Source organism: Marmota monax, unplaced genomic scaffold (assembly GCF_021218885.2).
Source record: "Marmota monax isolate L192 unplaced genomic scaffold, Marmota_monax_Labrador192_F-V1.1 WCK01_AAM20220418_F8-fsc00099, whole genome shotgun sequence".
NCBI classification, from domain to species: Eukaryota; Metazoa; Chordata; class Mammalia; order Rodentia; family Sciuridae; genus Marmota; species Marmota monax.
Window position 1 is genome coordinate 2928061 of NW_026692126.1, and position 26094 is coordinate 2954154.

The following is a 26094-nucleotide window of genomic DNA, read 5'->3' on the forward strand; positions in this document are numbered from 1 at the left end:
CCATCATAGGTACCTGTCCCAACATCTACAGATGAATTCTTACTTGGACCCCAATGGGAAGATGACAACGATTAATTCCAGCCAAAGAGAAGGGCCCCAAATCCAATAGCACTTTGGTTTTTCTGTTCAGTTGTGAATTCAGGTTGCCTTTTTCTTTTTCTTTTAAGTCACTCAGCTCTGATTTCTACAGTGACTACCAAAGGTCCCTGTGGCATTTAGAAAGGAGGCAGTGTAAATAAACACCATGAGTCTACAAAGCCACCCCAGAGTACATATGGAAAACTTCTACTGTCATTTCTGACGATGCTCCATGTAACAAAAAAGTGAGGAAACTTCTTCTGTTTGGTCCCAGCTTTAGTCTGACTGTTCTTTGCTCAAGTCCTAACCACCTCAGCACGCCTACTTCAGCTCACTCTTCTTTCCTCAAAGGCCCAAGAATTTTTAGAAGTGTCAGCAGGGCCACAGGCTCAGTCTTAGGTGGAATTCTACTCAGTTAAAATAAAGCCACAAGTTTCTGCAACCTGTTCTAGTGGCAACCAGTGGCAGTAGAATTTTTTTTTTTTTTGAGAATCAGCCTACTAGCATAGGGCACACGATAGGTCTGGAGAACTGGATGCCCTTTAAGTTATTTAGAAAATCCTGTGCATGTTCCATTTTATGGTATCTGGTGATACCTTCAGATTCTGAAATATCTATGACCCAGAACACTTTCTTTCAAACTATCCACTTGCCCTGTTAACACCCTGCCTCAAACACTGCCCTGTTGACTCCAGGGATAGAGACCAGGGCCTCGTGTCTACTAAGCATACACTCTATCACTGAGCTACATCCCAGCCCAAACTTAGACCACTCTTATGGACTGAGTTATGTTGTCCCCAAATTGATATGCTGGAGCCCTAAATCCCAATGACTCTCCAGTATTTGGAAATAAGTCCCTTAGGGAGGTAGTTACGGTTAAGTGAGGTCATAAGGGTGGGGCTATGATCTGTTTGGAATGGTGCCCTTAGAGAAGAGGAAGAGATGCCAGCGAGCTCTCTCAGTGCAAGCCAGAGGAAGGACCATGTAAGGACACAGTGAGAAAGCGGCTGCATACAAGCCAGGTCTCACCGGAAACCAACTTTGATGGCGCCTTGATCTTGGACTTCTAGTTTCCAGAACTGTAACAAAATTAATTTTTTTGTTGTTTAAGTCACCTGGCTGTGGCATTTTGTTATGGAAACTCAAGTAGACTCGCATAATCATTAAGTGAGGAAAATTAGCTTATTTATTTACACATTAATATCCCCATTGGGTCACACTGGACTTTGACCACCTTCCTGATTCAGACTTGTTAACACCAGGTTTTTGATCCCGATAGCACAGGTGAAATAAAATACCTAATTCGATCAGCTAGAAAAGTAGAAGCTATGGATTAAGAAAGCCAAGGAGTCAAGCAAAGTAGAAGGAATTATCATTGCTGCTTTGACTTGGCAGCAAAATAATCCCAAAGAAATTTCATCTTTCTATGATGAAATCAGGTTCTATGTGAGCTCCCCCTAATGACATGATCCACAATTATTCAGCCTTTGCAAACAGCTTGGATAGCACTTTCTGGAACGAGATGGATGTAATTGGATTAGAGGTATCAATATATTTTATTGGGATCTTAATGTGGGAAAGGGTAATTGCAGGGTACTGGGAGAGATACAGAGAAGTGAGAATCTAAGGGGAAGACATGAGGAGGCTGTTTCCGAGATGTGGGCTAAAGCTTTGCCATGTCAGCTGGCAGGGAGAAGAATAAAGAGCAGAAAGTTGAGCTGTTGAACGGGAGACTCCTTAATTAGGACCAACTGTGGGTGCGGAATGCTGACTCCGCTGGCTACAATTTGTTTGAGTTTTCTCTAGTTTCAGAGATTTCCCTTTTTGCCTGCCCCCAAACCTTTCCCCTCCTCTCCTTCTTTCACAGGGGCAGGAATGAAAAAAAAAAAAAAAGCGCCTTCCTCTCTTGTATAGATGTTCCTAAGCCAGGAAACTGAAATCCTTCGAAGACGAAAAGATAACTGAGAAGCTCTCTCAAGAAATGAGAAAAATTCTCAGGGATCTCGTCAAATTCACCTTCAAGTGATAAAAAGCAGCTCTTGGAGCAGACTCTGGATTACTGAAACTGTGCTTCTATTGCTACCATCCATGTTTCCTTCCTTCCTTCTATCCCTCCCTTCCTCCTTCTCCTCTTCTTTCTTTCTCTGTTTCTTCTTTTTTCGGTGCTTGTAATAAAAAGCCACATCTCCAGCCCTTTTTCCTTTTTGTTTTGAGACAAGGACTTGCTATGTTGCTTAGGGCCTCATTAAATTGCTAAGGCTGGCTTTGTACTTGAGATACTCCTGCCTCAGCCTCCTGAGTTGCTGGGATTACAGGCATGCACCACCACAGCCGGCTTCCTTCTCTTTTTAAAACAATAGAGATGCCCCATTTTATAGATTTTTGAAAATGGTATTTGACCTAAAACTTCATGAGCTGCTTCCTGCTTCCTCCGCCATGTCTTACCCACATTCTTCCTGGGATGCTGCTTCCTTAGGAGTCTACTGCACAATTCCAAACCCATGACTAGGGCAAAGAAAATGATACCACAGAATTTGCATTTCTGCCTCTCTTCCAAACTAATAAAGAAATAAAAGGCAATTAATAATACGCTGAAAAGTAGGAAAGGTCTAAGTTAAGGGCCTAGAGCAGGGGTTGTAAATTTTTTTATATGTAGGACAAGATGGTAAATATTTCAGGTTTTGCAGACCGTAGGATCTCTGTCACAATTAATCAACTTTACACAGCATGAATGCAGCCATAGCTAAAATGTAAACAAGTAAATGCAGCTATGTTTCTTCCAACAGAATTTTATTTACAGGCACTGAAATTTGAATTTCATATAATTTTCATGCGTCACAAAACATTTTTCTTTTAATTTTTTTAAAAACCATTTTTAGCTTGTGGGTCATATAAAAAAACAGGCAGTGGACTAGAGTTGGCCCGACTGAGGACTAGATCAATAAAAGATCTCTAAAAATGAAAAAAAAATAACAACTCCTCAACTGACAAGTCCTGGCTGAAACAGCAACTCTGGACTAAAGGTGACCTCTTGGATTTCCACTTTTATACCTCTTCCAGTGCCTTTCTGAGCTAACCTGTTCAGTTTACAAGTCAAAACAAGACTTTTCTGCTCACAGTAAGACTGGCTCAGTTTTGACTCAGGAGGGGAAATAAGGGGGAGGGGGTGTGGCAGAGAAAGAAAAGCACCTCACTGCCAATCCTCCCTCCCAGAAGCAGGCAATGCCTTAAAGTAGCATGAGATTCAAACATATTTATAGCTTTTAGAATGATTTATGTAGGGCTGACAGAAGCAAAAATCCTTTTTAGTTAGAAACACGAATCCTGCTTCCCACACAGGCTGGAAGAAGTCACAAAGAATGCGTGTGTCCTGCATATGTTCCTCTTACACAAAAGGTGACAAGTTAAAGTGCTTGATGTGAACAGATGCCCTTCATCTTCAGATCTCAAGTCACACTGTTAGCTCACTGTGTATACGGAAAGAAGTGAAAGGGACAGGAATCAGGTCCTCCATTCAAACTCCTCGGCTAAAGAATCTGCAACTCGGGGCAGTTTCTGGCAGCTCCAAAAGCTTCGGGCCAGATGACTGGTGCGAAATGCTGATCTAGCAATAAACACCTCCAGCCTGTGAGCTCCTCTTCAGGAATGGAGCTCCCACCACAAACCATACGACGTGCCAACGGAGAACCTTTTGAAAACATCGCTCCCCTTTTTTTGACTTCTTTGTATCATGGTCAGTCTTCTCACATTCACCAGAATCCCTGGACTTCCATTATCGCCTTCTTTCCCTTTTTAGTCTATTAAATAGGAAGCCCAACCTCTACTTTGGCATTCCCACATCAGTACATTTTATCTTTTTCTGTGCACTGAGCCTTTCTTGTTCAGTTAAAAGTTTACATCTTGACTCCAAATAGAAGGCTCGTGAGCCGCCCAAGTTTTTCTGCCCATAATTACCCTAATGCTGTCCACATTCAATCTACCAAAGAAAAACAAAGCAGGGAACATCAAAAGGATCTAAGCCAGCAAAACAGACACAAACACAAATTCCAAATGCTAGAACATAAACAGAAAAATATTTATGTGAACTCCCTGAGTCTGAGTGTTTGCACACCACCACACCGGAGGGCACGGCGGTGGATTGGTGAGAGAGGCTGAAGAACCTCAGGTCCAGAGCCTTGAGCAAAAGCAGGGGGTGGGTGGGATTTGACAGGATGGTATTTTGTAGTGTACATAAAGGGAATGTCATCCAAATCCAGGGATTCACCACAGCCAATCAGTTTTTGGAGTGTATTTTGCAAGTTAGGCTACTTATTTTCCATTTTAAAAATACACAGGGAGTGGGGGACCAATCTACTTCTTTCAGGAATTCACACCCTCCAGAGATCCCCAAGGAGAATACAATGAAGTTCCTCTAATACAAGTCAATGCAGGGTCACACGAAAAAAATAGCCGTTATCCTTTCACTAAATATAGAGGAAAACAAATAATCTCAGGCTGGTGGGAGAAGAGTAAGTAAAATAAAAAATGAGGCCATTTTCCAGATTATATAAGCTTTCTGATAACATTCTCTGCAAACCCTACTAGAATTACTTCAAGATTCTGACCTTAATGACTTTGGCTCCATGTCTACATTCTTATAACTTCTGCAACTTCTTTTTCATACCCTGTCCTCCTTTAAATTCCAAGCTAAAAATATCAATCATATATGATGGCAGTGGCCACATGGGTAGGAGAGTTCTTTCTTTTTACCTGTCTACAGGAAACTATAACCTGACATTTTGAAAAAGCTTCATTGTGACTCCAGGGGAGGTTTATCAATTTGTTACTGGGGGAGCTCATTGAATCTCTCAGTGAATGCGCCGATATCATGATTTCCAAAGAAGCAGTCGTGAGAAGGTAGGAGAACTTAAGGACACGTTTTACTTTGTTATTGAACATTTTTAATTTATGTGGATTCAACTGTCAAGATTTCCATTGTAGCAAAGCAATCCACGTAAAAGTCTGAGACTGCTTTGTGGGAAGTGGCTGTTCACTTAATCATCAGGCAGGCTGGGATCTGACTCAACATTAGCTATTACTTACACCCACCCAGTCAAGCTGAACCAATGTAACCTCTGCGCTGCTGGACAAACAGGCAGCAATGTCCTGCATTTAACCAGGCTGAAGTCCTCATCATTACTAAAAACTTACAGCTTTCTGGAAGACCACCCTATTAAATAATTTACAAACTTGAGAAGACAACCAAATGATAAAAATGAACACTCAAGATCTTTGCATCAATCATCCAACATCAGAAATGCTGAAGTTTGGGTCAGGGTCCCCTGAGGTCTGTGAAGTCTACACAGTCGTCTAGCTCACTCATTTGTTACCTTTCCATAAGTCTGTGTCACATTAGTTTCCCTATTTCTCTGTGAACAGTGATGTGCTTTGGGAACTCAGTATTTCTTAAGTACTCACTGTGAAAGGCATCTTTAATATGCTGTCTTTTGTAATAATCTATGGCATTTGATTTTGTCAAAAGGGTATGAATTTTACATTTCTAGAGGAGTTTCCAGGTTTATGGTAATCAATGCAGATGTTCTAATCTTTTTTCTTTGTGAACATCACCAGATATCATTATTAAAACTATAGTTATCATATGTTCAACATTTAAATATGTATGTCAAGCATTTTGCTGGGTACTTATACATACATGTACAATCTCATTTCATCTTCATATTGATCCTGGGATAGATATTTTACCTATAAGAGAGCTGAAATTTAAGACAGGTAACATTCCATGTCCAAGATCCCATGGCTAGTAAGAAACAGAGCCAATTTAATATAAAATTTGTGGGTTTTTTTTTTTTTTTTTTTTTTGTACCAGGGATTGAACCTAGTGGAACTTAATCACGGAACCATATCCACATTCCCAGTCCTTTTTATTTTTTTTTTCATTTTAAGACAGGGACTCTCCAAGTTGCTGAGATTGGCCTTGAACTTGTGATCCTCCTGCCTCAGCCTCCCAAGTCACTCGGGTTACAGAAGTGTACCACTATGTCCAGCAAAATTTGCCTTTTTTAAAACCACCTCATAGACTCATAGACTATAAATACTCCTATCATGAGATGTATAACTGAAGTTAAGGGTGATCACAGAATAGCAAAATTAAATTAGGTATTTACTTGGATCACGAGGGGACCATTTGACATTACTTCTGCAGTGCATTATTTGGCTGCTTTCCAAATGGTGTTCCACTGGAGAGCAAAGACCACTTATGCATCTCTAGGGGCTCTTTGTACCAAAAGGTGGTCTCCAGGTCAAATTTAATTTGTTTCTGCTCTGTCACTTTTACACTGAACCTCAGTAGTTACTGACACTTGGGATTTAGATCATGAAAAAGAAATGAAGTTAATTCCCAGACTTCAAAAGCCTGTAAACCAAAACAACGTGCTTGAAGGAGTGACATTCTCTTAGCTAACTACAGGAATGGCTTTAGCAGGTAGAAGTTGTAACAGCTCTGTAACTGACAGAAACCTTCCACAGTTGCTCAGACTGATTCCTACGGTTTGCAAAGACTGATCAGCATGCACTTTCTTCTTCTTCTCTTTCTTCCCTCTCTCTCTTCCTTCCCAGAACTGGGAACTGAACACAGGGCCTTGCCCATGGTAGCAAAGTACTCTACCACTGACCTACATCCTCAGTCCCCTAGTCCCTTTTTATGAGTTATATTTTGAGACAAGGTCTCACTAAGTTGCCCAGGCTGGTTGTTATGCTTTGGTGTCTCCAAAAAGCTCATGTGTTAGACAATGCAAGAAGGTTCAGAGGAGAAATGATTGGGTTGTAAGAGTCTTAACCCAATCAGTGATTTAATCCCCTGATAGGGATTAGCTGGGTGCTAACTGGAGTGTGGGTGTGATGCAGGAAGCAGGAGTTGGGACGTAGCTTTGGGGCTTTATATCTGGAGAGTGGACTCTCTCTGCTTTCTGATCATGATGTGAGCTGCTTCCCTCTGCCACACTCTTGCGCCATGACGTTCTGCCTCACCTCGAGTCCTGAGGAACGGAGCTGGCCTTCTATGGACTAAGACCTCTGAAACTGTGAGCCCTCAAATAAACTTTTCCTCCTCTATAGTTGTGCTGGCCGGGTCATTTTGTCACAGGAGCAAAACAGCCAGCTAAAACATTGGTATTGAAGTTGGGGATCCTCCTGCCTCAGCTTCCTGAGTAGCTGAGATCATGAGATCACAGGTTTGTGCCATTTGGTCCAGCAGTGTTTTTTTTTTGGTACTAGGGGTTGAATCCAGGGATCCAGGGGGCACTTAACCACTGAACAACATCCCTAACCTTTTTACCTTTTTTTTTTTAAGAAGGGGCTCACCGAGTTGCTGAGGCTGGTCTCCAACTTGCAATTCTCCTGCCTCAGAGCCTGCCGAGCTGCTGGATGCCAGCAGCAATACACATTCTTAAACATTATCACTACCCTATAAAAATCTCACACCACAGGTTTGCATTAGAATGGGTAGAAAACCAACCGATGCTGATGAGTCAGCAGGAGAGAAGCTGCTGATAATGTTCACCGTTTTAGCATTTGGTGGGTAGATCATTCTTTATGGATTGTCCCACTCTAGTACCTTTCCCTCTAGGAAAAACTTATGAAGAACCCTACCTGGCCCGTGAATATGAAGTCCACCCTTCTGAACCTTGCTCTACAAAGAAAGTATTTGCAATTCATGGGCAAAGATCCAAATACCACTGTTTTGGTGGGAAGAGTAGGAAATGCTGAATGAGTCCCACAGGTGGGGTCACTATATTAAGGCCTTTGGCCCGGTGCTAGGTGCCCTGAGGTCCCTGGGTGGGGGTGGGCAGTGCTGCTGTGGACTGACAGGGGTTGCTCTGCACATGGGTGCAACTAAGCCCTCCATGACCACCGGGAAAGTGGCTGCGGCATCCATAGGATGTCTCACTCCACCATGACTAGGCCAGCCAAGTAATACCTGTGATGCTTTGCTTCCAACAGCCTTGTCATTTTGGGTGGAACCCGCTGTTTTTCAGAGTCCAAGATTTTGATGCCCTGGTTCCCCGCATTTTAGGCTTTAGGGGTCATCTTGACAGCCGTCAGCTGTCAAGATGAAAATGCTCAACCATAGAAAGCCCCGCCCACTGCTTCCTCTCCCCTTGTCAATCAACATCCCAAGCGATTGCCCATTGGTCTTCTTGGAGCTGGATGTCTGTGCCAAGATGCTCTCCTGGATGTTCTCAAGGAAGTTCTCCTTTACACCCTCACCTCGGAAAGTGGTGCAAAATCCAGAGGCTTATTAGGGAGTGGCTACATCTGGCCACAAAGGAAGTCTTTGCAACTCATGGGCGAGAATCCAAACACCACACTTTTTGAATGAATCTGTGCCAAAAAGCAAATAGCTCTGGAGTTGGGCCCTGGGTTAGCCATGGATATGAGGGAGCTCTGTAGACTCCATTCCCCATGCAGAAGCGGTTGTTTGCCCAATCCTGCCAAGAATCAGAGCGCAAGAGAAAATGTGCTGTTCTCGTGCCTTGCTGGATGAAAATAAATTCGGAATAGTTTCCCAGGTTGATGGCAGGTGTGACTGGTCAGCTGATTGAGGCAAATATCATTTGATGACACCCCTGGAGATGTGGTTTATGGTATGAACTACAGTGTGTGATCTTGCTGAATCAAGGCAGAATATCAAACATGGATACTGAAATCAGCTTCTAAACTCTTTCCCTTCCGGGGTCTTGAGGAAAGTTGTGTTTTCAGTTGTTCAATGGCATGTATGACACAAAAAGTCAAGTTACAGGGGCAGATTGTTGAACAGAGATTATGGGGATTGCTTCTTTGTCAGAACAATGTGACATTATGGAGAGGTTAAGAACCAGAGTGCTGGACTGGTCAGCTTAACAGCTGTCTTTGTGAAGAGCTTGCTCTAACACACTTGTGTGCCAGACCTGCTACTATTATTGTAACCAGAGAAGAAAAAATTTGCAGTCAAGAAAGAATCATTTTCTGATCAATCACAAAGATAGCCAGAGTAGGGGTCAGGAGAGAAAGAAAGAAAGAAAGAAATTGCTCATTGGTTCTGTGTCCTTTTCCAGACCCCTGGAGAAAGAAGAGGTATTAAAAAAAAAAAATGTTGGCTGTATTAGAGGAGAAAACCTATTGGTCTGGAGAAGGAATTTTTCTCCAGGGTGAAAATGCAGAGAATTTCTACATATTGAGTCAAGTGAAGGCAAAATACTGACTAAAAAGCTAAGCAGCAAGGAAATGGGGATTTGGAAGCATTATTAAGGAGACCGTTTGGCGAGTTTTCCCTGCTTGGCAGCAACCCAGGATATTATCAGCCTATTTGGCCAGAGAGGTCAAATGTTTAAGTTATCAAATGTAAAGGCCCCTGAGACACTTCTTGAGTTCTGTGTGGACATTTGGCAGAGAGAGATGAAACCATATGGAGAGTGGGTAAAATGGTTTTGTTCCAGAATTAATAAGGAAGTATGAAGTGTTTAGGGAACTAAGCTTTTAAAATATGATTATGTGCTACAGAGTAGGTCGACTCTAGAAAAACACATGAGAACTGAAGGTTTATATACTTTTATATAAGCTCTGCATTGTGCTCACATTTGTTTATTTTTCCTTTGTTTTCAATCTGTTTCTTAGAACACTGCTCCTTAGCAGTATTTAAACCATTATGAGGCAATTTTCTCATGCTGGAGCTATTCTGCCCACCCTCCATAATTAAACAAAAAAAAAAAATTTTTTTCCCCTTCCTCTTAGGATCATCTTTTCCATTTCAGATACAGAGTTCCCTTTAATGATTTTCACCTTTTGGGTCTTTCCCCACATTAGTTGGCAAATCTCACAAGTCATACCACCACGATCCTTGTGTTACGGCCTCTCAATAAAATCAGCCTACATCTAGTCATGAAAGACAGTTTAGTTCCCACCCTATACCAAGGCTGACAGACAATCATTAACTGCCTCTTCAAGTAACAACAACAATAACAGCACAATCTTTCATGTCACTTTTTAAATGTTTTTATGTGAAACATTTAATTTTTATTTTGCAGTGGCAAAAGTTTTGTTGATTCTTTCTAGTGTTGCTGAAGACAGAAATCTGTCATATGTGAAGTGTCACCAGGGCAATATTTAAGACAAGGTATTAATAACATGTTGCCTTTACTCTGAATTCTCATGACTGGTATTTAAAGGCATTAATTTTTCTAAAGTAGTATCTCAAATTATTTAAAATCATTCCTCTATTCCTTACTGACATTAGAAAAACCATATCCAATATTATATTTTCAATACTTTTGTATAATTTTACTGTATATAACATACGTGTTTATATACATGTTGAATAAAATGAGTTATTTCTCTACTAAAAAAACGAATCAATAAAACAGGACAAAATAAAATTGTGGTACAAATAACAAAAAATGTAACTCTCTAACAAAGATCATAGGTTTCAAAAGTAGGGGCTGGGGTTGTGGCTCAGTGGTAGAGCACTTGCCTAGCACGCATGAGGCACTGGGTTTGATTCTCAGCACCACTTATAAATAAATAAAATAAAGGTCCATTGACAAAAATATTTAAAAAGGTAAAAGTAGAGCTGCCCTAATCCCAGTGACTGGGGAGGCTGAGGCAGGAGGGTCACTAGTTTGAGGTTAGCCTGGGTCACTTAGTGAGACTCTGCCCCAAAATAGAAAATAAAAAGGGCTGGAGATGTAGCTCAGTGATAAAATGGCCCTAGGTTCAATACTTAGTAATGCAGAAAAAAAAAATAGTGAAAGTAGATAGAGCAAGTGATGCTGTTTCATTGCTCATAAGGCCCGTGGCAAGCATAGTCTACCTGCATTTGTAAGCTGGTCTCTGTCCTTTCAACTACCTGTGATCACCACCTCCACCTTACCTCATTTACTCCTGTACTCACTGGAACTTGACTTTCATTTCCACTGCTAGGGCAGCAAATATCTCTGGCAACAGCAGCCAAATTAGGATTTTTTAGACCTATCTTTCTGACTCTGAGTTTGACCCTGTCAGTTGCTCCTTCAAATTCTTCCCTCAGTGATAGCGTCATCTTCCTGTTCCTCCCTATCCAGATTCGTTTCTCTTCCTCTGCTCATGCCTTCAACCTTGGTCTTTAATTTTATGTGGCTCTCGACATAATGGTATTCTTCTCCTACCTATTCCCTGGGGGCTCTGATGGGGTGTGTCTTCCTGTACTGGGTGAGAAAGTTTGAGTATAAAGGTCCGGCTCAGAGTAAATTCTCAATAAATGCCTGCTGAATGACTGAATCAAGGGGCCACCTGGGAATATCTTCCCCAGTATAGACATGGTGACATGGTTAGAGAAGACCACAGAGTCTTGTATCAGTTAAGAAAGCAATATGAAAAACCAACATTTGCTGAGTGTTTTTCTTCAAAAGAACTTGATGCCAACTTCTAGCTTTCCCCTTCTTTAGGCATGCATCCCCCATCAAATGGACTATATACCTGCTTCTGGCAAAGAGTTTCATAGTTTCATCATGGGATCCATAATGGGTAAAAATCACACTAGGGCCTTTAGTAACCCCATCTTTAGTTTAACAACAATACAACTCTTTACCCACCAAACAGAAGCCAGTCCTTTATGTGGCACCTGATGTGTTTCTGGAAAGTTTTCCTACACTGAGTTTTCCCAGACCAGACAAAAAATGGCAAGGTAGAAGCAAAACTGGATGTAAGACTCTGTGTAAAATGTTTAACCCATCATAAAAGGCTGAAGCCTCATCATTTTTGTGGGAAACCCTTAGTGATCAAGCTGAGCACTGTCACTTTGAAAACACCCCTGGAGAAGCATTGCTGAGGCTAAGCACTTCCCATTCTAACAAGGGAATTTGAAAGATGCACTTTCAAATGTACTTTTTACTCCTAGATAGTAGCCAAACTTAAGGCCACTAAATTTTCCTGCCACACAATGGATAGTGGAATTTAATTAAATAAGAGGCTTCTCTAGTTACCCAATTACAGGCTGAAATTTAATATAGCACAATTGCTTCTGCTTTTACATTCACAAAATATGCAATGTAGTCCTTACGGGAGTCTCATCAATTCTGTACCCCAAGATGAACTGCAGTACTTACGCTACAGTGGCTCTGAAATAAGCCATTTGAAAAGCATTTATATGATCATCTTTTCCCATGAAGTAGTCACTTCTCCTTAGATCATGAACGCACTTCATTTGGAAGATAGTCATGAGGGACCAAGAGAACTTTCGTTGCTTGGGGGATGTGGGTTTCCAATTCATTCTCAGATCCTCGACAAATCTCAGATACTATACAAGGTAACCTTTAATTTGAGCCTCCCTTCCCCAGAACACAACCCATACATTCTTTCCTAATGTAAAGATCTCCAATAACAGCATAAAACTAGCAGTTAATAATAGGTCCCAGCATGTAAATTACAGTGGTCTCCAAAAATAAAGCTTCATGGGAGAAAAATTTGCAAGTTACCACTGTGAGGTAGATGCAGCAAAAGAACAGTTTCCTCACACCACGGAAATCTGGATGTCTCTGCACAACTGGCATACAAGTATTCTGAACAGTCCTTAGAAATGATTTTGTTTGTGTGTAAACCAAGCTATGACTTTTCCCTACCTCGCCTCCCTGTCTCCCTGTCCTCAACCAACCTTGCAATTAAGCACCCAAAACTTGTTCATCAGTCTGTCTGTACATTTTTAGAGAGCAGTAAGTGGATGGCGGGGCATGGTGGGGAGCTGTAATCTGCTACCTTCTTAGCACTTTGTCTAAGGTGACTGGAACCATGTGTTATTTGTGAAGTTTTTTTCCTTGCCAAACAGCTTATAAGTGCTTACATCCTTGAGACCCTTAGAGTAAGAGTGCTTGTTAAGGATTTCAAAAGAAGTGCTCCCAAGAGGCCCTCTAGAGTCCTGCATTCTGAATAGCTTCTTCCCCCACTAAGATTCTCCACTCTTCCTCGGAATAGAAGGTTCACTTGTTTCTTTCATCCAGGTCTTAAGGAAGGTTGAGTCATCAGGGCTCCCATGGGGGAGGGGGAAATCAGTGCTCTGGCCTCCGAGGGCATTGTAATTTTTATAGACCTCTTGCCTTCATCTTTATTTTGAAATCAACTGCCTTCTTATCTTAAGTCATTTAGTTCATGGACTGCTTACTCTTGGTGACATATCTTTGTTGAGGGCTCTGAAGGTTTTCACTTCAGAGAACAGGACAGCTGAATACCACATTGTGCATGGGGCCAAAGGTCAGCACTGCAGAGAAAGCCCAGCTAATGCATTGTGAAAGACCTTCATTTTTTATGGGTGAGTTTTCTATGCATGTGAAAGTAAGCACATCTCTCACCAATTACAAAGCTTTGAACAAAAAGAATGAGAACAAAAAGCGATCTTAATTCTTAACCAATAAGTGGATGAAGTAAAGACCTAATTCCAGAGAAACAAACCACACACAGGTGTTCAGGCAAGGTAAAAAGGCCCTTATATGCCTCAGGCATGACATTCTGCCTGCTTACAGATGAGGAATGAATGGGGGAAAGCATAATAGGCAACTGAAAACATTTAAACTTCTCAAACCCTCACCTGCAAATGTCAGAGTCACCAGACATTTTTGAAAGGCAGATGTTCTACCCGGTTTTTACAGAATCAGGTATTGAGGTATCTGTAGTGCTTGGCAAGTATGGACACCAGACCATTTTTGTTACAGGGTAGGCTTTCAACACCCCAGAAGAATGGATTGCATATTTCTGTAGCAAATCCTTACTGATGCACTTTGCATTTAGACAAAATTCCATTCCTTCCATATCATCTCCCACCCATTATAGGCCTGTCACTGCTGGTGGCCTTCCTTCTCCTTCAAAGATGGGAAAACTAAGGCTGAAAGCTTTGCCTTGGATCATGGAACAAGTCAGTGGTGAAGTCAGTATTAGATCTCTGGGTGCTTCATCTCTTCACTTCAGTATTTAAAAAAAAAAAAAAAGGTACTCCAACACTGGCTGGATATAAAACATGCTTAGCAAGACATCAACCCTTTCCCCAGCTTCTCTAAAGGGTCTTTTTATTACGCTGTCTTCAAAATGCCTCCTGCCACATCACCTCCCCAGGATAAGAGGGAGAACAGTTTTTGTTATCTAAAGATATATATCTTAGGAAAAAATAACAAGTTTGAGAACACAGGAAATGACTGGCTAGGAAATTACTTTTGGTATTAACATGCTTTTCTTGGGCAACTATGAGTGAAATCTGTTCTGAGACTTTAGGATCAGTCTGGGGCTTCTGGCATAATCCTTAAAAAAGTCAAACGAAGGAAGACTGAAATTAAAAGAAGAGAAGGTTAATCAAAATCAAACTGGTTGTTTCTGGAGAAGATGCCTTCAGGTCACAGACAGAACAAAAACATCCTGCTCTTTCCTCCGTTCTGTTCTGATTCAGGGTAGATGCAGACCACTTGACAGTTCAGAAAAGAGGTCTTCACAATTCCACCCCAGGCTCCAGGTCTCTTCCAAAAGTAGTCTGTGCCAAAAATCCCTGTCTGCCTTTCTGAGATTTGGAAGAAAAAATCCCTAATGGGGCACCTCTTAGAGGTGACAGCCCCTGGGGGCATTAACCAAGTGTCAGGTTTGAGAAAATATAAAATTCATCAATTATCACTCCAAAGAAGTTGAAAATATATGGGGACACAAGATATGACTTGGGCACTAAAAATACATTCTCTGTTCTTCACTGGGGAGAGCTTAGTTCAGTCTTGCATAGATGTGGAGAAAGAGAGAAAAGACCTCACCTTGTAGCTTTCTAGCCCATTTTAAAGAAAAGGAACCTTTTTATTCTCCCTCTAACACATTTACCAGAAATCTTCGATGTATAAAGCACATACACACAGGGCTGCTCTGGCAGACAGGGAGGCAGAGGCTCAGGAGCCACCTGTCCCCTCTGTTCTTCCCCTCCCACTTGGTTGCCCCTTAAACCAAGAACCATTTGATTTCAGCCATTCTCTCCCCCCAACACCAATATACCAAGTCATCCAGGCTAATGGATGCTTTTCTTCTTTTGAAAGACTTCCAGGGAAGGACCTTCTACATATTCCTCATTAACATGTAAAATCCTTACAACAGTAAGTCCTTGTTACAGAAAATTATATAGCAAGATGCCAGTGAACCTCAGTGCCTTGGAAAGTCCTAGAATCCACAGAGTTTTCCCTGACACACTTCTGCTTTTCCAGCCCCTCTCTTTACGCCCATCTGCACAGTACATAATCATCCCCAGCATCCGTTTCTTGAAAGTGGAACAAAATTTTAATGACACATGACAATCTGAAAATCTTTCTAGTTTTCTAATCTCCTCTAACAGTTAAGTCCAAACATTTACTTCAAGTTTTCTTAGCCATTTGCCTTTTCAAGCTTTCTAAACCCTTCAATGTAGTTTTGAGAGAAACAACTTTCTTTTTATGTTCCTATAGCATCAACTGATGTGATGACTAAATTAAACAAGTTCCACTGGCATCAACAGATTTGGGAACACACCACAAGTCTTGGAAAGCACTCAGTGTGACAGGTGGTCACAGAGGGTATAGGTACACCAGAGAGCTGGCCACTGGCAGCTCATACTCCCTAGGCAGAAGACACCTGCCTGGTGGGTAGAGAGAACAAGTCAGGGAGAGGGTTCCATTTTAGGAAGATACGAGTGATATCCACAAGGCTAAAGGCACATCACAGCTCCATTTCTAACCTTTGTTGCTCTTCAACATATCTCACCTGTTTCACCTCTGAATTTCTTTGCTAAATATAGAGATCAGACACGGGGATGAGGAAGCTGGGATGACAGAAATAAAAATGCAGGTTACTCCTGAATCTTTGGGCTCAGGTCATGTGACCAGCATTATTTTCCTTGGATGGCATTATTTTACTGGTAGAACTGTTCTGAGTTTGAGTTAGAGCTCAAGCTTTTATGAAAGAAACATGGAGTAGTTAAAAGGCTGGTCAGAGCTGACTGTTATTTGAAAACCAGACACTAAACCCAGGAATTCTGACTTCTTTGGGGGGCTCCTACAGGCTCCACGGCCTCCCTGGCACAGCTAATTTTTTTCCAAGGGCTTTTGGACACTCTGGGGATCAAAGCTGCTTTCACAATGAACAGCTCTGTGCAAATTCCCAGAATTAGTTTCTCAGATAGCAGGAGAGCTCCCAAACCAGGCTGCGCGTGAGTAAGCAATGATTTCCTCCCTCCTGCAAGAGGCACACGGTTACTTTCTCAGAGAGAGGGACGAGGGACACGCTGCTCTCTTTCACCCCCTGGGGTTCCGAGGCAGGCGGAGCCTGGTGGGGACTCCTAGGTTCCCTGCTGAGGTAACTGAAGTGCAGCTGCACAGACTCCAGATTCCAGCTCCTTTCTCAACACCCCACACATGGCAAGCTCTGGCACCACAACTTTGCCAGATATTCCCATAGAGGACCCAGAAAAGAAAACCATCTGAAAGACTAGGGCAGATGTGAGGTGCACCAGTAAAGGATGAAAGCAATTTCTACAGATCACGTGAAAAAAATGGGGTTTTTATTATACCTCCTCCCTCACATTTAATTTATCAGAGTGGGGGAAGGGAGTTGTTAGTAAATGGAACAAGGCAAATTAATTAATTAACATATTGCTCATTATTGCTGAAATGTAATCATTCTAAAATGTACTATGACACTGAGAGAGTGGCTTTTATGAGCTCTCAGACAGCCACCTTTCCAGGACAAGGTGACTCGCCATCTGCTCAAGATCTGCTCAGTGCTAGCCTAGAAGGCACCTACCTGCAAAGTTGCTAAGTCCCCAATATACAGGACCCACTCATGTGGGGTTGTAGAAGGGTCCTGAGTGAAGGATCCAATGATAAGCACTCCATAGCCACAAGCATGGGAATGGGTTGAGAGCCCAGGGCAGGAAGTTACAAAGATGATTACCTAGGGCTGGGGCTGGGGCTGGGGCTGAGCAGTAGAGCGCTTGCCTAGCTCGTGGGAGGCCCTGGGTTCCATCCTCAGCACCACATAAAAATAAATAAATAAAGTAAAGGTATTGTGTCCAAGTACAACTAAAAAATAAATATTTTTTTTTTAAAAAAGACTGATTACCTAGAATTTATGAGAGCAGATTAATGGGGGGCAACAGTACAAATTATGGGAACCAAATACATATATAATATAGGAAATAGGAAAAAATGGCACCGACTTCAAGACTGTGGAAATATATCACAATATAACACAGGATTTTGAGGGAATTTGTCCCAGAGAAGAGCAAGGCATTCATTTCCAGGGTTCTGATAACCAATCGCGCATTGCTTTCCAACCGCATATCACAGACAAGAAGCAGCAGTGTCCAGGACTGTCCCCCAGAAGACAGCTACTGTCTAAGCCATGCATCTGCAGGTACTATTCTAAATATCCATGATACCCAGGAGTAATCCCAAGTATCTGTTTTCCTTGAGGGCCTTTGAGCCACAATTCCGACCACTGGTACGTGTGCTATTTTTGTTGAACGCTGTTATAAACCTACTTTTAAAATTATATCATTAAAAATAAATAAGTAAAAGTAAAAACAATTTTCTAAAAAATTAAAAACATATAAAACCACAGAGTTGGCAGATACCAGAGATGAAAACCTGACAGTCTAGTGCAGTCTTATAGAAGAACTGAAAATAATCCATGGGAAAATGTTTCAAGCCTGAAAAATAACTTTCTCACACAGAAAGCATGAAGGCCAGCAGTACAGAGCTGCCACACAGCCTCAAGAATGGGGCCTAGATGGGCACAAAAGAGCAGGAAGGACTTTATGTAGCAGTTTCTTTACTCATTGCCTGTGGATTCCAGGGCCACATAAATTCTTTTCAAGGTGCATCAGGCTCTCCAGTTTCTCTGCAGTCACCTTTTGAACTCCCAGAATTCTGCCACACTCACTGTCCTCCTACCTAATGTGCTGCTTCTTGCCCAGATGCCAATCTTTCTTTTTGTGTTTGACTTGCTGGCCTCCTCTTTCCAGTGACTGTTATTCCTGGGTCAGGACTCTACACCTAACTCCATCACAAATTAATCATATCATAATGTGGACTAGAACAGGTTGTCTTATTTTTTTTTTGTAGTGACTGACACCTAATAAATAGTATTATTAATAATTAGTATTATTTAATTAATAAATATTTACTTGGTGGATTTGCTTCTATCTCATTTACCTGTTATATTTCAGGAAGCATGATTTAACTCAATCTGAAGAGTTCTAAGTGAGAGGACACAGGATCAATATAATACATACAATGCTGTACTGCTAGAGAAGCCATTTATTTATTTATTTATTTGCAGTGCTGGGTGTACATCCCAGCCCTTTTTATTTTTCACCTTGAGATAGGATCTCCCTAAGGTGCGTAGGCTGGCCTCCAAGTTGCAATCCTGCCTTGGCCTCCCAAGTAGCTGGGATTACAGGTGTGCACCACCACATCTGGTAATGTAAGCTCTTATAGTAGTAGTCTATTGGATTTTTCTGGTCTTCATTAAAAGACCATTTTTGCATTCTACTGTCATATATAACTAATTAGAACAAATAAAAAAGTAAACAAAATATAAAAGAAAAAGATCATTATTAAATTCTACATATACATCACTTGAATAAAAGTTCCTGGCCTCTGAGAATTTACAATTTGACCAAACTACCAGCATATAATGAAAGAAAAATATATAGATAGATATAGATGTAGATATAAATATGTTGGAAAGCAACTCCCCAGAAGGTTAGGAAACTTCTATTAGCAGCTCTCCTTATAGAATATGACCATCCCAACCATACATGGTAGCACAAGTTTGAGGTCAGCCTGGGCAACTTAGTAATACCCTGTCTCAAAATATAAATAAATAAAACTGCTGAGTGAGCTGGGGTAGCTCAGAACAAAGCACCCCAGTACTGCAAAAACAAAGAATAAAAAAAAGAAGAAAATGATCATCTCAAATGGAAAGTTATTCTCAAGTTTGCAGAAGCACCAAGATTCTCAGACTTACACATTCTAGAGAGGAATGTTCACTGAGCCAGAGCTGAGTTTGTATTTCTGCTCCACTACTTTCTGGCTGTGACAGGGAACAGGCACTTTCCCTCCCTGAACATATGCTCACAGCGCAAAAATGGTCATATCACCATCAGCCTTTCAGGGGAGCTGGAGGAGTAAACAAGACATTAAAGTACCCAGTTCGGTGCCAGCAGACTGTAAGTAGGTGCACACTCCTCTCTGCTCACCCCTTTTTGAATAAACAACCCATCTACTACTTAAGTGGAACTTGCATTAATATGGTATTGGAAAACTAGTTTATGAGGAATTTCTTACTTGCTCTATCCTCTGTAAGTCCATGGATTCTATCAAGCCTTTCTTGATGTGCTCAGCACTAAGGACCAGGCTGTTGTGTATATACAGGAGGTGGGGGTGGCTTGATGTTTCTTTTCCAATGATGAGTCAAAGTCTTCATGGGAAAGGGGGTTTCAGATTTAAAATGCCCAGTCATGTCCAAGAATTAAACATTTCTAGGAAATTTCTGGAGCATTCCAAAAAAGACTGACAATGAATTCTCATATCCTACACATTCTCCATCTGGCTAGAATTATTTGACTATGCTTTAATGGCAAGGGCAAGGACAATCTAAGGACATTTTATTATATCATGAACTTAACTTGAAATGACACTGACTCCCAGGTCCTGGAGACACAAGCCAGCACCACTATCAAAGGCTTCCAGATAGGAATTCTGGCGGTAGTGGGTGATGACAAATTCATTCAATTATCATTCAATTATTATTCATTCAATTGTCTCAGAGGATTCTGTCTCAGACACGGAATCAACATGACTGAAGAAGTCACACTGCTGGTGCATCCGGGCAAAGAATCTGGAGGATGATTCAGAATTTCTCAATTGGGGAAAGTTCCCTGTTTTCGAAAATGAACTCTTGTCCCTCTGGGAAACTCTTGTTTTTCTTCCAGGCCCATCACCTCCCCTGTGAAGTCTTCTGTGACCACTCCAAGTATGAGCCCTCCCTGCCCGCACCCACACACACTGCACATGTGATCTGGTACACTTATTTGCTTCCTTCAGTCTCCTCCAGCAGACTGTATTCTCCTGCAGTGATTTGCTCTTATAGTTCTCATGATTTGAAATTATGTTCATTAACTTTTATTTCCTGTTTTCATCGTAAGATTATAAGGTCTGAACGCAGAGTCTATGCCTGTCTTGCTGATCAGTATTGTATTCCCAGTATCCAGCACTGTGCCTGGCATCCGGGGTGCTCACTAGAGTTTGTTGAATAAGTGAATTAATAAGTATATAAATGTCAGTCTTAGGGTTCAGCTCTGTGCCTCCGTTACCCAGCACAGTTGATGGGCACAACGTTACCACATAATAAAAGTTGAATGAATATGGCTGCTTTTTGAAAAAAAAAAAAGGTTAAGTTTTAAAAAATGGTTTATATTTATGTAAATTACTATAAAATAGCATATATAAATATACCATCCTAATTAGTATAGATTTTAGACTGAACAGAAATCTGAAGACAGGTAATTATGAACATAAGTAAAAATCAAAGACAGATTCTGAGCCAGAGAGCTCTAGACTATTATACTGATAGGTACCCTCATTAGATCCTAGCAAGATGGAAGAATGCCAAGGGAAAAAGGCAATCTAAAGAGTACAGGAGACTCCTGAGGCTGAGTGGGACTTCAACAGCTCATAAAAGTTCAAATGTTCAAAGCTCTCTGCTCTTTATATTATCTCATTGTCATTACTCCATCCTAGTAAGGTATACAGGTTAGGGATCATGTTCATTCCATAAAGGGGGAAACTGAGTCTGCAGACTAAATAACCTCGGTAAAGTCACAAAGCTAATTAGAAGTGGAGCATGTTCCAAATCTGGTCAGCCTACCCCAAGTTTAGTAACCTTCCCACTACATTCCTACTAGAGTCCCAGACCAACCCCCACCTCTCCCACTTCACCATCTAACATTCCCAGGCCCTGAGTAGGCTGATGTCAATGAGAAATCTCCTTATCACACAATAGTTAGTGTTGGCTTTAAAGTCAAATAGACCTAGGTGTGAGAACAAATTCCTCTACTGTAACTATTTTTACTTAATCTCTGTGCCTCCATTTCTTCATCTGTTAAATGGGATGATAACAAACTATACCTCTTAGGGTTGTTGTGAAGATTAAATGAAAGAACACATATAAAGGCCTTAGCACATGTAGTGTTTTAGAGTGACATGGTATAGTGAGAAAAGGTGACTGGTTCAGATGTTGGGCAGACTGCTATACACTAAGCCCTCCTTATTAAGATGCTTCTTGCTTAGCACCTCTCTCCCCAGAGACTTGTCAGGAAGGTTAAGCCAGTAAGTGTGGTTTGCCTGTGGGGTGTGTGCCTAGTCCCATAAACCCCTCTAACAAGAAGCAGCTCATTGGCTTTACAGTCCCTAGGTATTTGTCTTCTCATAGAGGTTGAGTCTGTGCCAAGCCAAAGCCCTCTGACCTAGGAAGTCTCTCTGTAGGTCAGGCAAATGCAGTAAGCAGGTCTTGTTCTCATGGATCTCCAGGCTTTACCTGATGGTCCTTTCCAGGTGGTGTGTAGGAGAGAGGGCAGAATGGCCGGGATGCCTGGACTCCACACATACTGGGGCAGGAGGAGAGAGAAAGAGGTCTCCAGGTGAGACCATGATGCTTGAAGTATGCAAGAATGGTGTTTACAGATAGAGCTTCCATGGCAGAGGCAATAAGCCCAGGCATCTGAGATGATGGGCATCTTCTCTAGGGCAAATGGAGGCATTGGGAACAGATCTCAGCTCACTCATCAAAAGCTGCTTATGGAGACACTTGAGGGCCAATTAAGTGATTCACCCTATACCCCCACATCCTCCCAGTGCTGCCTCCTTTGGAGATTAAGGGGAACCTGAGCCTGTAGAGAAATCGTTTCTTTGATCCCCTGATCCCCCGCTGGCCCCAACCAAACATCATTTACAGGGAAGGTTTCAAGCTGTCCCCAGAGCAAAGGGTTGAGTTAGGCTCCCCCTCTGTAGACTAGAGCCAGGCTTGTTAAATTTTATAATTGAAGTGTGGCAATTCCAGGACTGACCTGCACTTTACAACATCCCTTCTCTCTTTGCCTGCAACTCTTGGGCTAGGATGGAAAAGAAACCACAGGCCCAACCCCGCCCCACCCCAGCAGGCAGCAGGCTGGCTAGGTGTAATGTGACCTGCTTCTCTCCCAGGGCTATGGCAGACAGGTCCCCACCCTGGCACACCTGCCCAGAAAATGTTTCTGGTAAAAAGCTAGACAAGTTCTCAACAGCTGTGCCCCCAGGATAGGACACTAAAATCATTACAAAGGCCAGGTTTCCCCTGGAAGGGTGGGGCTGAGGAAGAGTGCAGGGAGAACACCAATTCAAAAAAAAAAAAAAAAGCAACAAACATATTTTCCCTGGAGCAGCCTAGAAAAGGCTGTTGAATAGGAAGAAGTAATAATGGAAAGGGTTCAGGAGTCACACAGAGGATTTTCGTGCCTCCCAGCCGCAGTACAAATCTTGGTTGGGTGACAATTTTCCTTGCACAGCATGAGTGAATTCTAAGTAGGTTCTAACTGGATTGGCAGTGATGGAAGGGAGGCTGGTGGTTTGAACAACCCCTTTTCTCTACTTCTTCAGGCTTTGAGACTCAGCCCAAGATCTCACCTGAAGAAATAATCCCTAAGGGTCCCTAAATGGATCTATTCTCTATGCATGAACTGCTTCATTTTATGACAGCCTCACCAGTCATCTTAGCAATCTTACCAGTCATCACATTCCAGATGGGCTGCAAGGCTGTAGTCTGTGTATTGTGGTAGGGGACAAAAAGTTCCGGGCCAGCAGGACTCTGGCTTCCAAGGGGCCTGGTGTCTCCATCCTGTAGCAGGAAGGCACTGAGGCAGATGCCTCTCCCTTCCCTAGCTTTGCCCAATTCTTTGCCCTTAACCAGGCCTTTGTGTAGTGAGTTGCTACTGAGTCCCAGGAGAGTACTTGGGGTTCCCTCCAAGGAAACAGGAGGCAACAGGAGCGTGTTACAGGGTGCAAGTCTGGGCTGTTGGGGCTCAGAGGGCTCAGCGGTTTGGGGTGGGCGTGGCCTCCCATGCCTCTCCCTGACCTCCAACTTCCCAGAGGCTGCAAGGTCTGAACCAGGTGGAGAGGATGGAGTGTTGCACAGGGGTTCCAGCCATGAGGTGGGAAGTTCCCCAAAAACCCAGAAAGCCCCAGCCCTCTTTCTCAGGCGGCTGGAATTTTCTAATCCTCCCCTGGAAGCCAGTTTCCAAGTCAGCTCAGAGGGTCCTGGGGCTGGCTGCGGTCATATTTACTTCCCTTTTATGAAGGAGCCTCTGTGCACGTCCTCACCTTACAGGACTGCTCTGCTGTCCCTCACAGTGGGACTCCCCAAATCATCCAAGCTCTCAGATTTTTACCCCTTCCCAGGCTAAAGTCCCAAGCTTCACTCCTGGAGAGATCCAACCAGCGGTGGGGTCACAAATACTACGCCCTCTCCCTTACTCACCCCCCCCCCACACACACACACGTTCTTCGGCCTCCCACCACCTCCTTTCACCCCAAAACGACTCCTACTCCCGAACTTCGGGGACCAGCGGGAACCTTGGCTGAGTCGGCTTGCGCTGCAGGTCCCTCGCCATATGCCCGCCTGGTCCCCGAGGACCCCGACCCTCACACGCTGCAGCGGCGATCATCGAAGTTCCATCAAGTTGTGCTATTGTTTCAGTCCCTGCAGGTCTCCCGAGAGTCTCGGCGACTCTCTAGACCCCTCTATAGCCCACCCCCGGCCCCAATACCAACAAGCCAAATGGTGGGCAGCCAGAAGGTTCCAGCATGTTGAGGAGCCAGAAGGCTCGGGCGGCGCTGGCACTCCTCCTTCTGGCAGAAGGAGCGCGGCCAAGACCCTCCTTCTTGCGGACCCCACACCCATCGCCCCCGAAGCTGCAGCTGCGATGGGGCCGGGGTGCTGGGGCAGCGCGCGGTGCCGCAAACCCCACCCCGGCTCGGCCGGCTGCGGGCGGGCCGGGGGCGCTTACCTGCGGGGGAAATTGACTGTCCTTCCAGACCTGGGCAAGGGCAGATGAAGCATCTTTCCCCAGCTCAGGCGGCCATTCACCGGGAGGGCACCTAGCGACCCTCGGGACTGCCCTTGCTCGACACGCGGTGGACACCCGACAAGATGTGAGCCTCCGACCACGAGGAGGGCCAGAAACCGAACCCTCGCCGGCCCTCCGCTCCCTTTTCTCCCCGCAGCCGGGCTCGTACTTACGGCTCCAGCTGTACTTAAAGCGACAGAGCCCTATTTCCCCGTCGCTGACTTCTGTCCCGAGCCCCAGCGATGCAGGCTGCGAGCGGGCTCTTTAATGCCCAGAGCAGGTAGACAAAGAGCCACCGCAGCCTCCACCGTTCCGGTGGCCTCGGAAGCCTGAAGGTTTAGAAAAGGGCTGGGGGCCTCGACCTCCACCTGGGCTGCTCTGGAGTTAACCCCTGGGATGCCAGCTGCGGTCCGGTCCCTTGGGCGCTCTCAGTGCAGGCAGAAGGGGGCGTGAGCAGCGGGGCACTTGCAGGTCTCTCCAGCCAAGGTGCACCGGTGGGTACAAGGCTGGGGAGGCCTGGGCAGAACCCTCTCCGCAGAGGGCTTCTGCTCAGCCTCTTCCTGGCCCCTTTCTATGTTTTTAGAAATTAGTTAAAATTGGAACATAGCATCACTGCATCCATCGCCTAAAACAAGGCTTAGGGAGCGTGTGGTGGGGGTGAAGGTCAGAGGGGACCTACATATTGCCAGAGGTTGACTCAGGATCCTTCTGGTTGGGGGGGGGGGGCGGTATGGCAGGCTAGTGTAACCTCTGCCGGAAGTATTGATACCCTCAGGGGGCGGGACCTAACATCCCTCCAACATTCAGCAGACCGCAGCTAAGATGATAAGCTTGCTTGTCCCTGGCGAAAGAGCAGTTCACATCACTCAAGGGTCTGTCCCAGAGGCATTTGAAGCTAACTAGTTAGGAAGAAAAGGATCCCAAAACATAAAGGTTTTAGTGTAGGGTTAAAAAAAAAAAGTGGGATCAGTAGCAGGTCCCTTCAGTTAGGATCCTCTCCCTCTCCCCTTAGGGCCCACATAGCCCTGTAAAAGAGAAAATAGAGTTGCAGAGGGCAGAATTGCTGCCCTCCCTCCAGATTCCTGTAGTCCTCACTCTGCTCCTGGAAGGGTCCCCATTCCCAATGTGAACTAGGCAAGCTGAAAAGACTGTTTTAGAAATGGATAGATTGCATCTGCAGTTCTTTTAAGCAAGGAAAGCAACTATGGTAATTACTTCATTTAAAGCAGCCACGCCCCCCAGCAGCCCCCCAATACTAAACTAAAATGACTACTAATCCCAAAGTGTTGTCTCTGGTGTTTGGGCAGCTTGGATAGATTGGGCCACATGTGTTCTCTTAGTCCTGGCACCCCCTTTTGCTTTCTGGACCTCAGTTTTCACAAATGTCAAGGAAGCAAAGATTTGCACTCCTGGATTCCTTCCTATGCTCCAGCCTTTAAGGTGTGGATGGTGCTCTGAATCCTAGGGCTGGCCCTTTCCCCTTCACATCACCCAGTCCTCTGATTCCAGCAGCACTGGCCAAGGCTGCAGCTCTACAGGGATGAACCCCATTTTTCTGGTATGTTTGGAAACTGGGGATTGAACCCATGAACACCACTCTACCACTGAACCACATCCCCAGCTTTTTTTTTTTTTTTAAAGACAGTTCTCATTAAATTTTCAAGGCTGTCCTCAAAATTCCCCTTCCTTAGCCTCCTGAGTAGGTTTATAGGTATGTGCCACTTGCATCTGGCAAATCTCATTTAAAGGGTAGAAACCTCAGCAGAGGGATCCATCTCTGGATTCCTGAACAGTCTGACTGGGGGAGGTTGGTTTTTGCATCAGAGGGTACACACCAGGACCAAGTTTTCCAAATATGC

The 26094-nt window shown here is 43.6% G+C and overlaps 1 protein-coding gene across 9 annotated transcripts in view; it reads right to left on the reverse strand.

Annotated features, from left to right (window-relative positions):
- Nav1 (neuron navigator 1) overlaps positions 1–26094 on the reverse strand; it is a 261886-nt gene that overhangs the window by 58585 nt on the left and 177207 nt on the right. The window contains exon 1 of one of the 9 annotated variants that reach the window (XM_058585957.1): positions 24176–24825. The exons of the other annotated variants lie outside the window; for them this stretch is intronic. Within the exon in view, the coding sequence (XP_058441940.1) occupies positions 24176–24228 (53 nt within the window). The 5' untranslated portion in view covers positions 24229–24825. Of the gene's footprint in view, positions 1–24175; positions 24826–26094 lie in introns of those variants that run through there. 9 annotated transcript variants of the gene reach the window in all.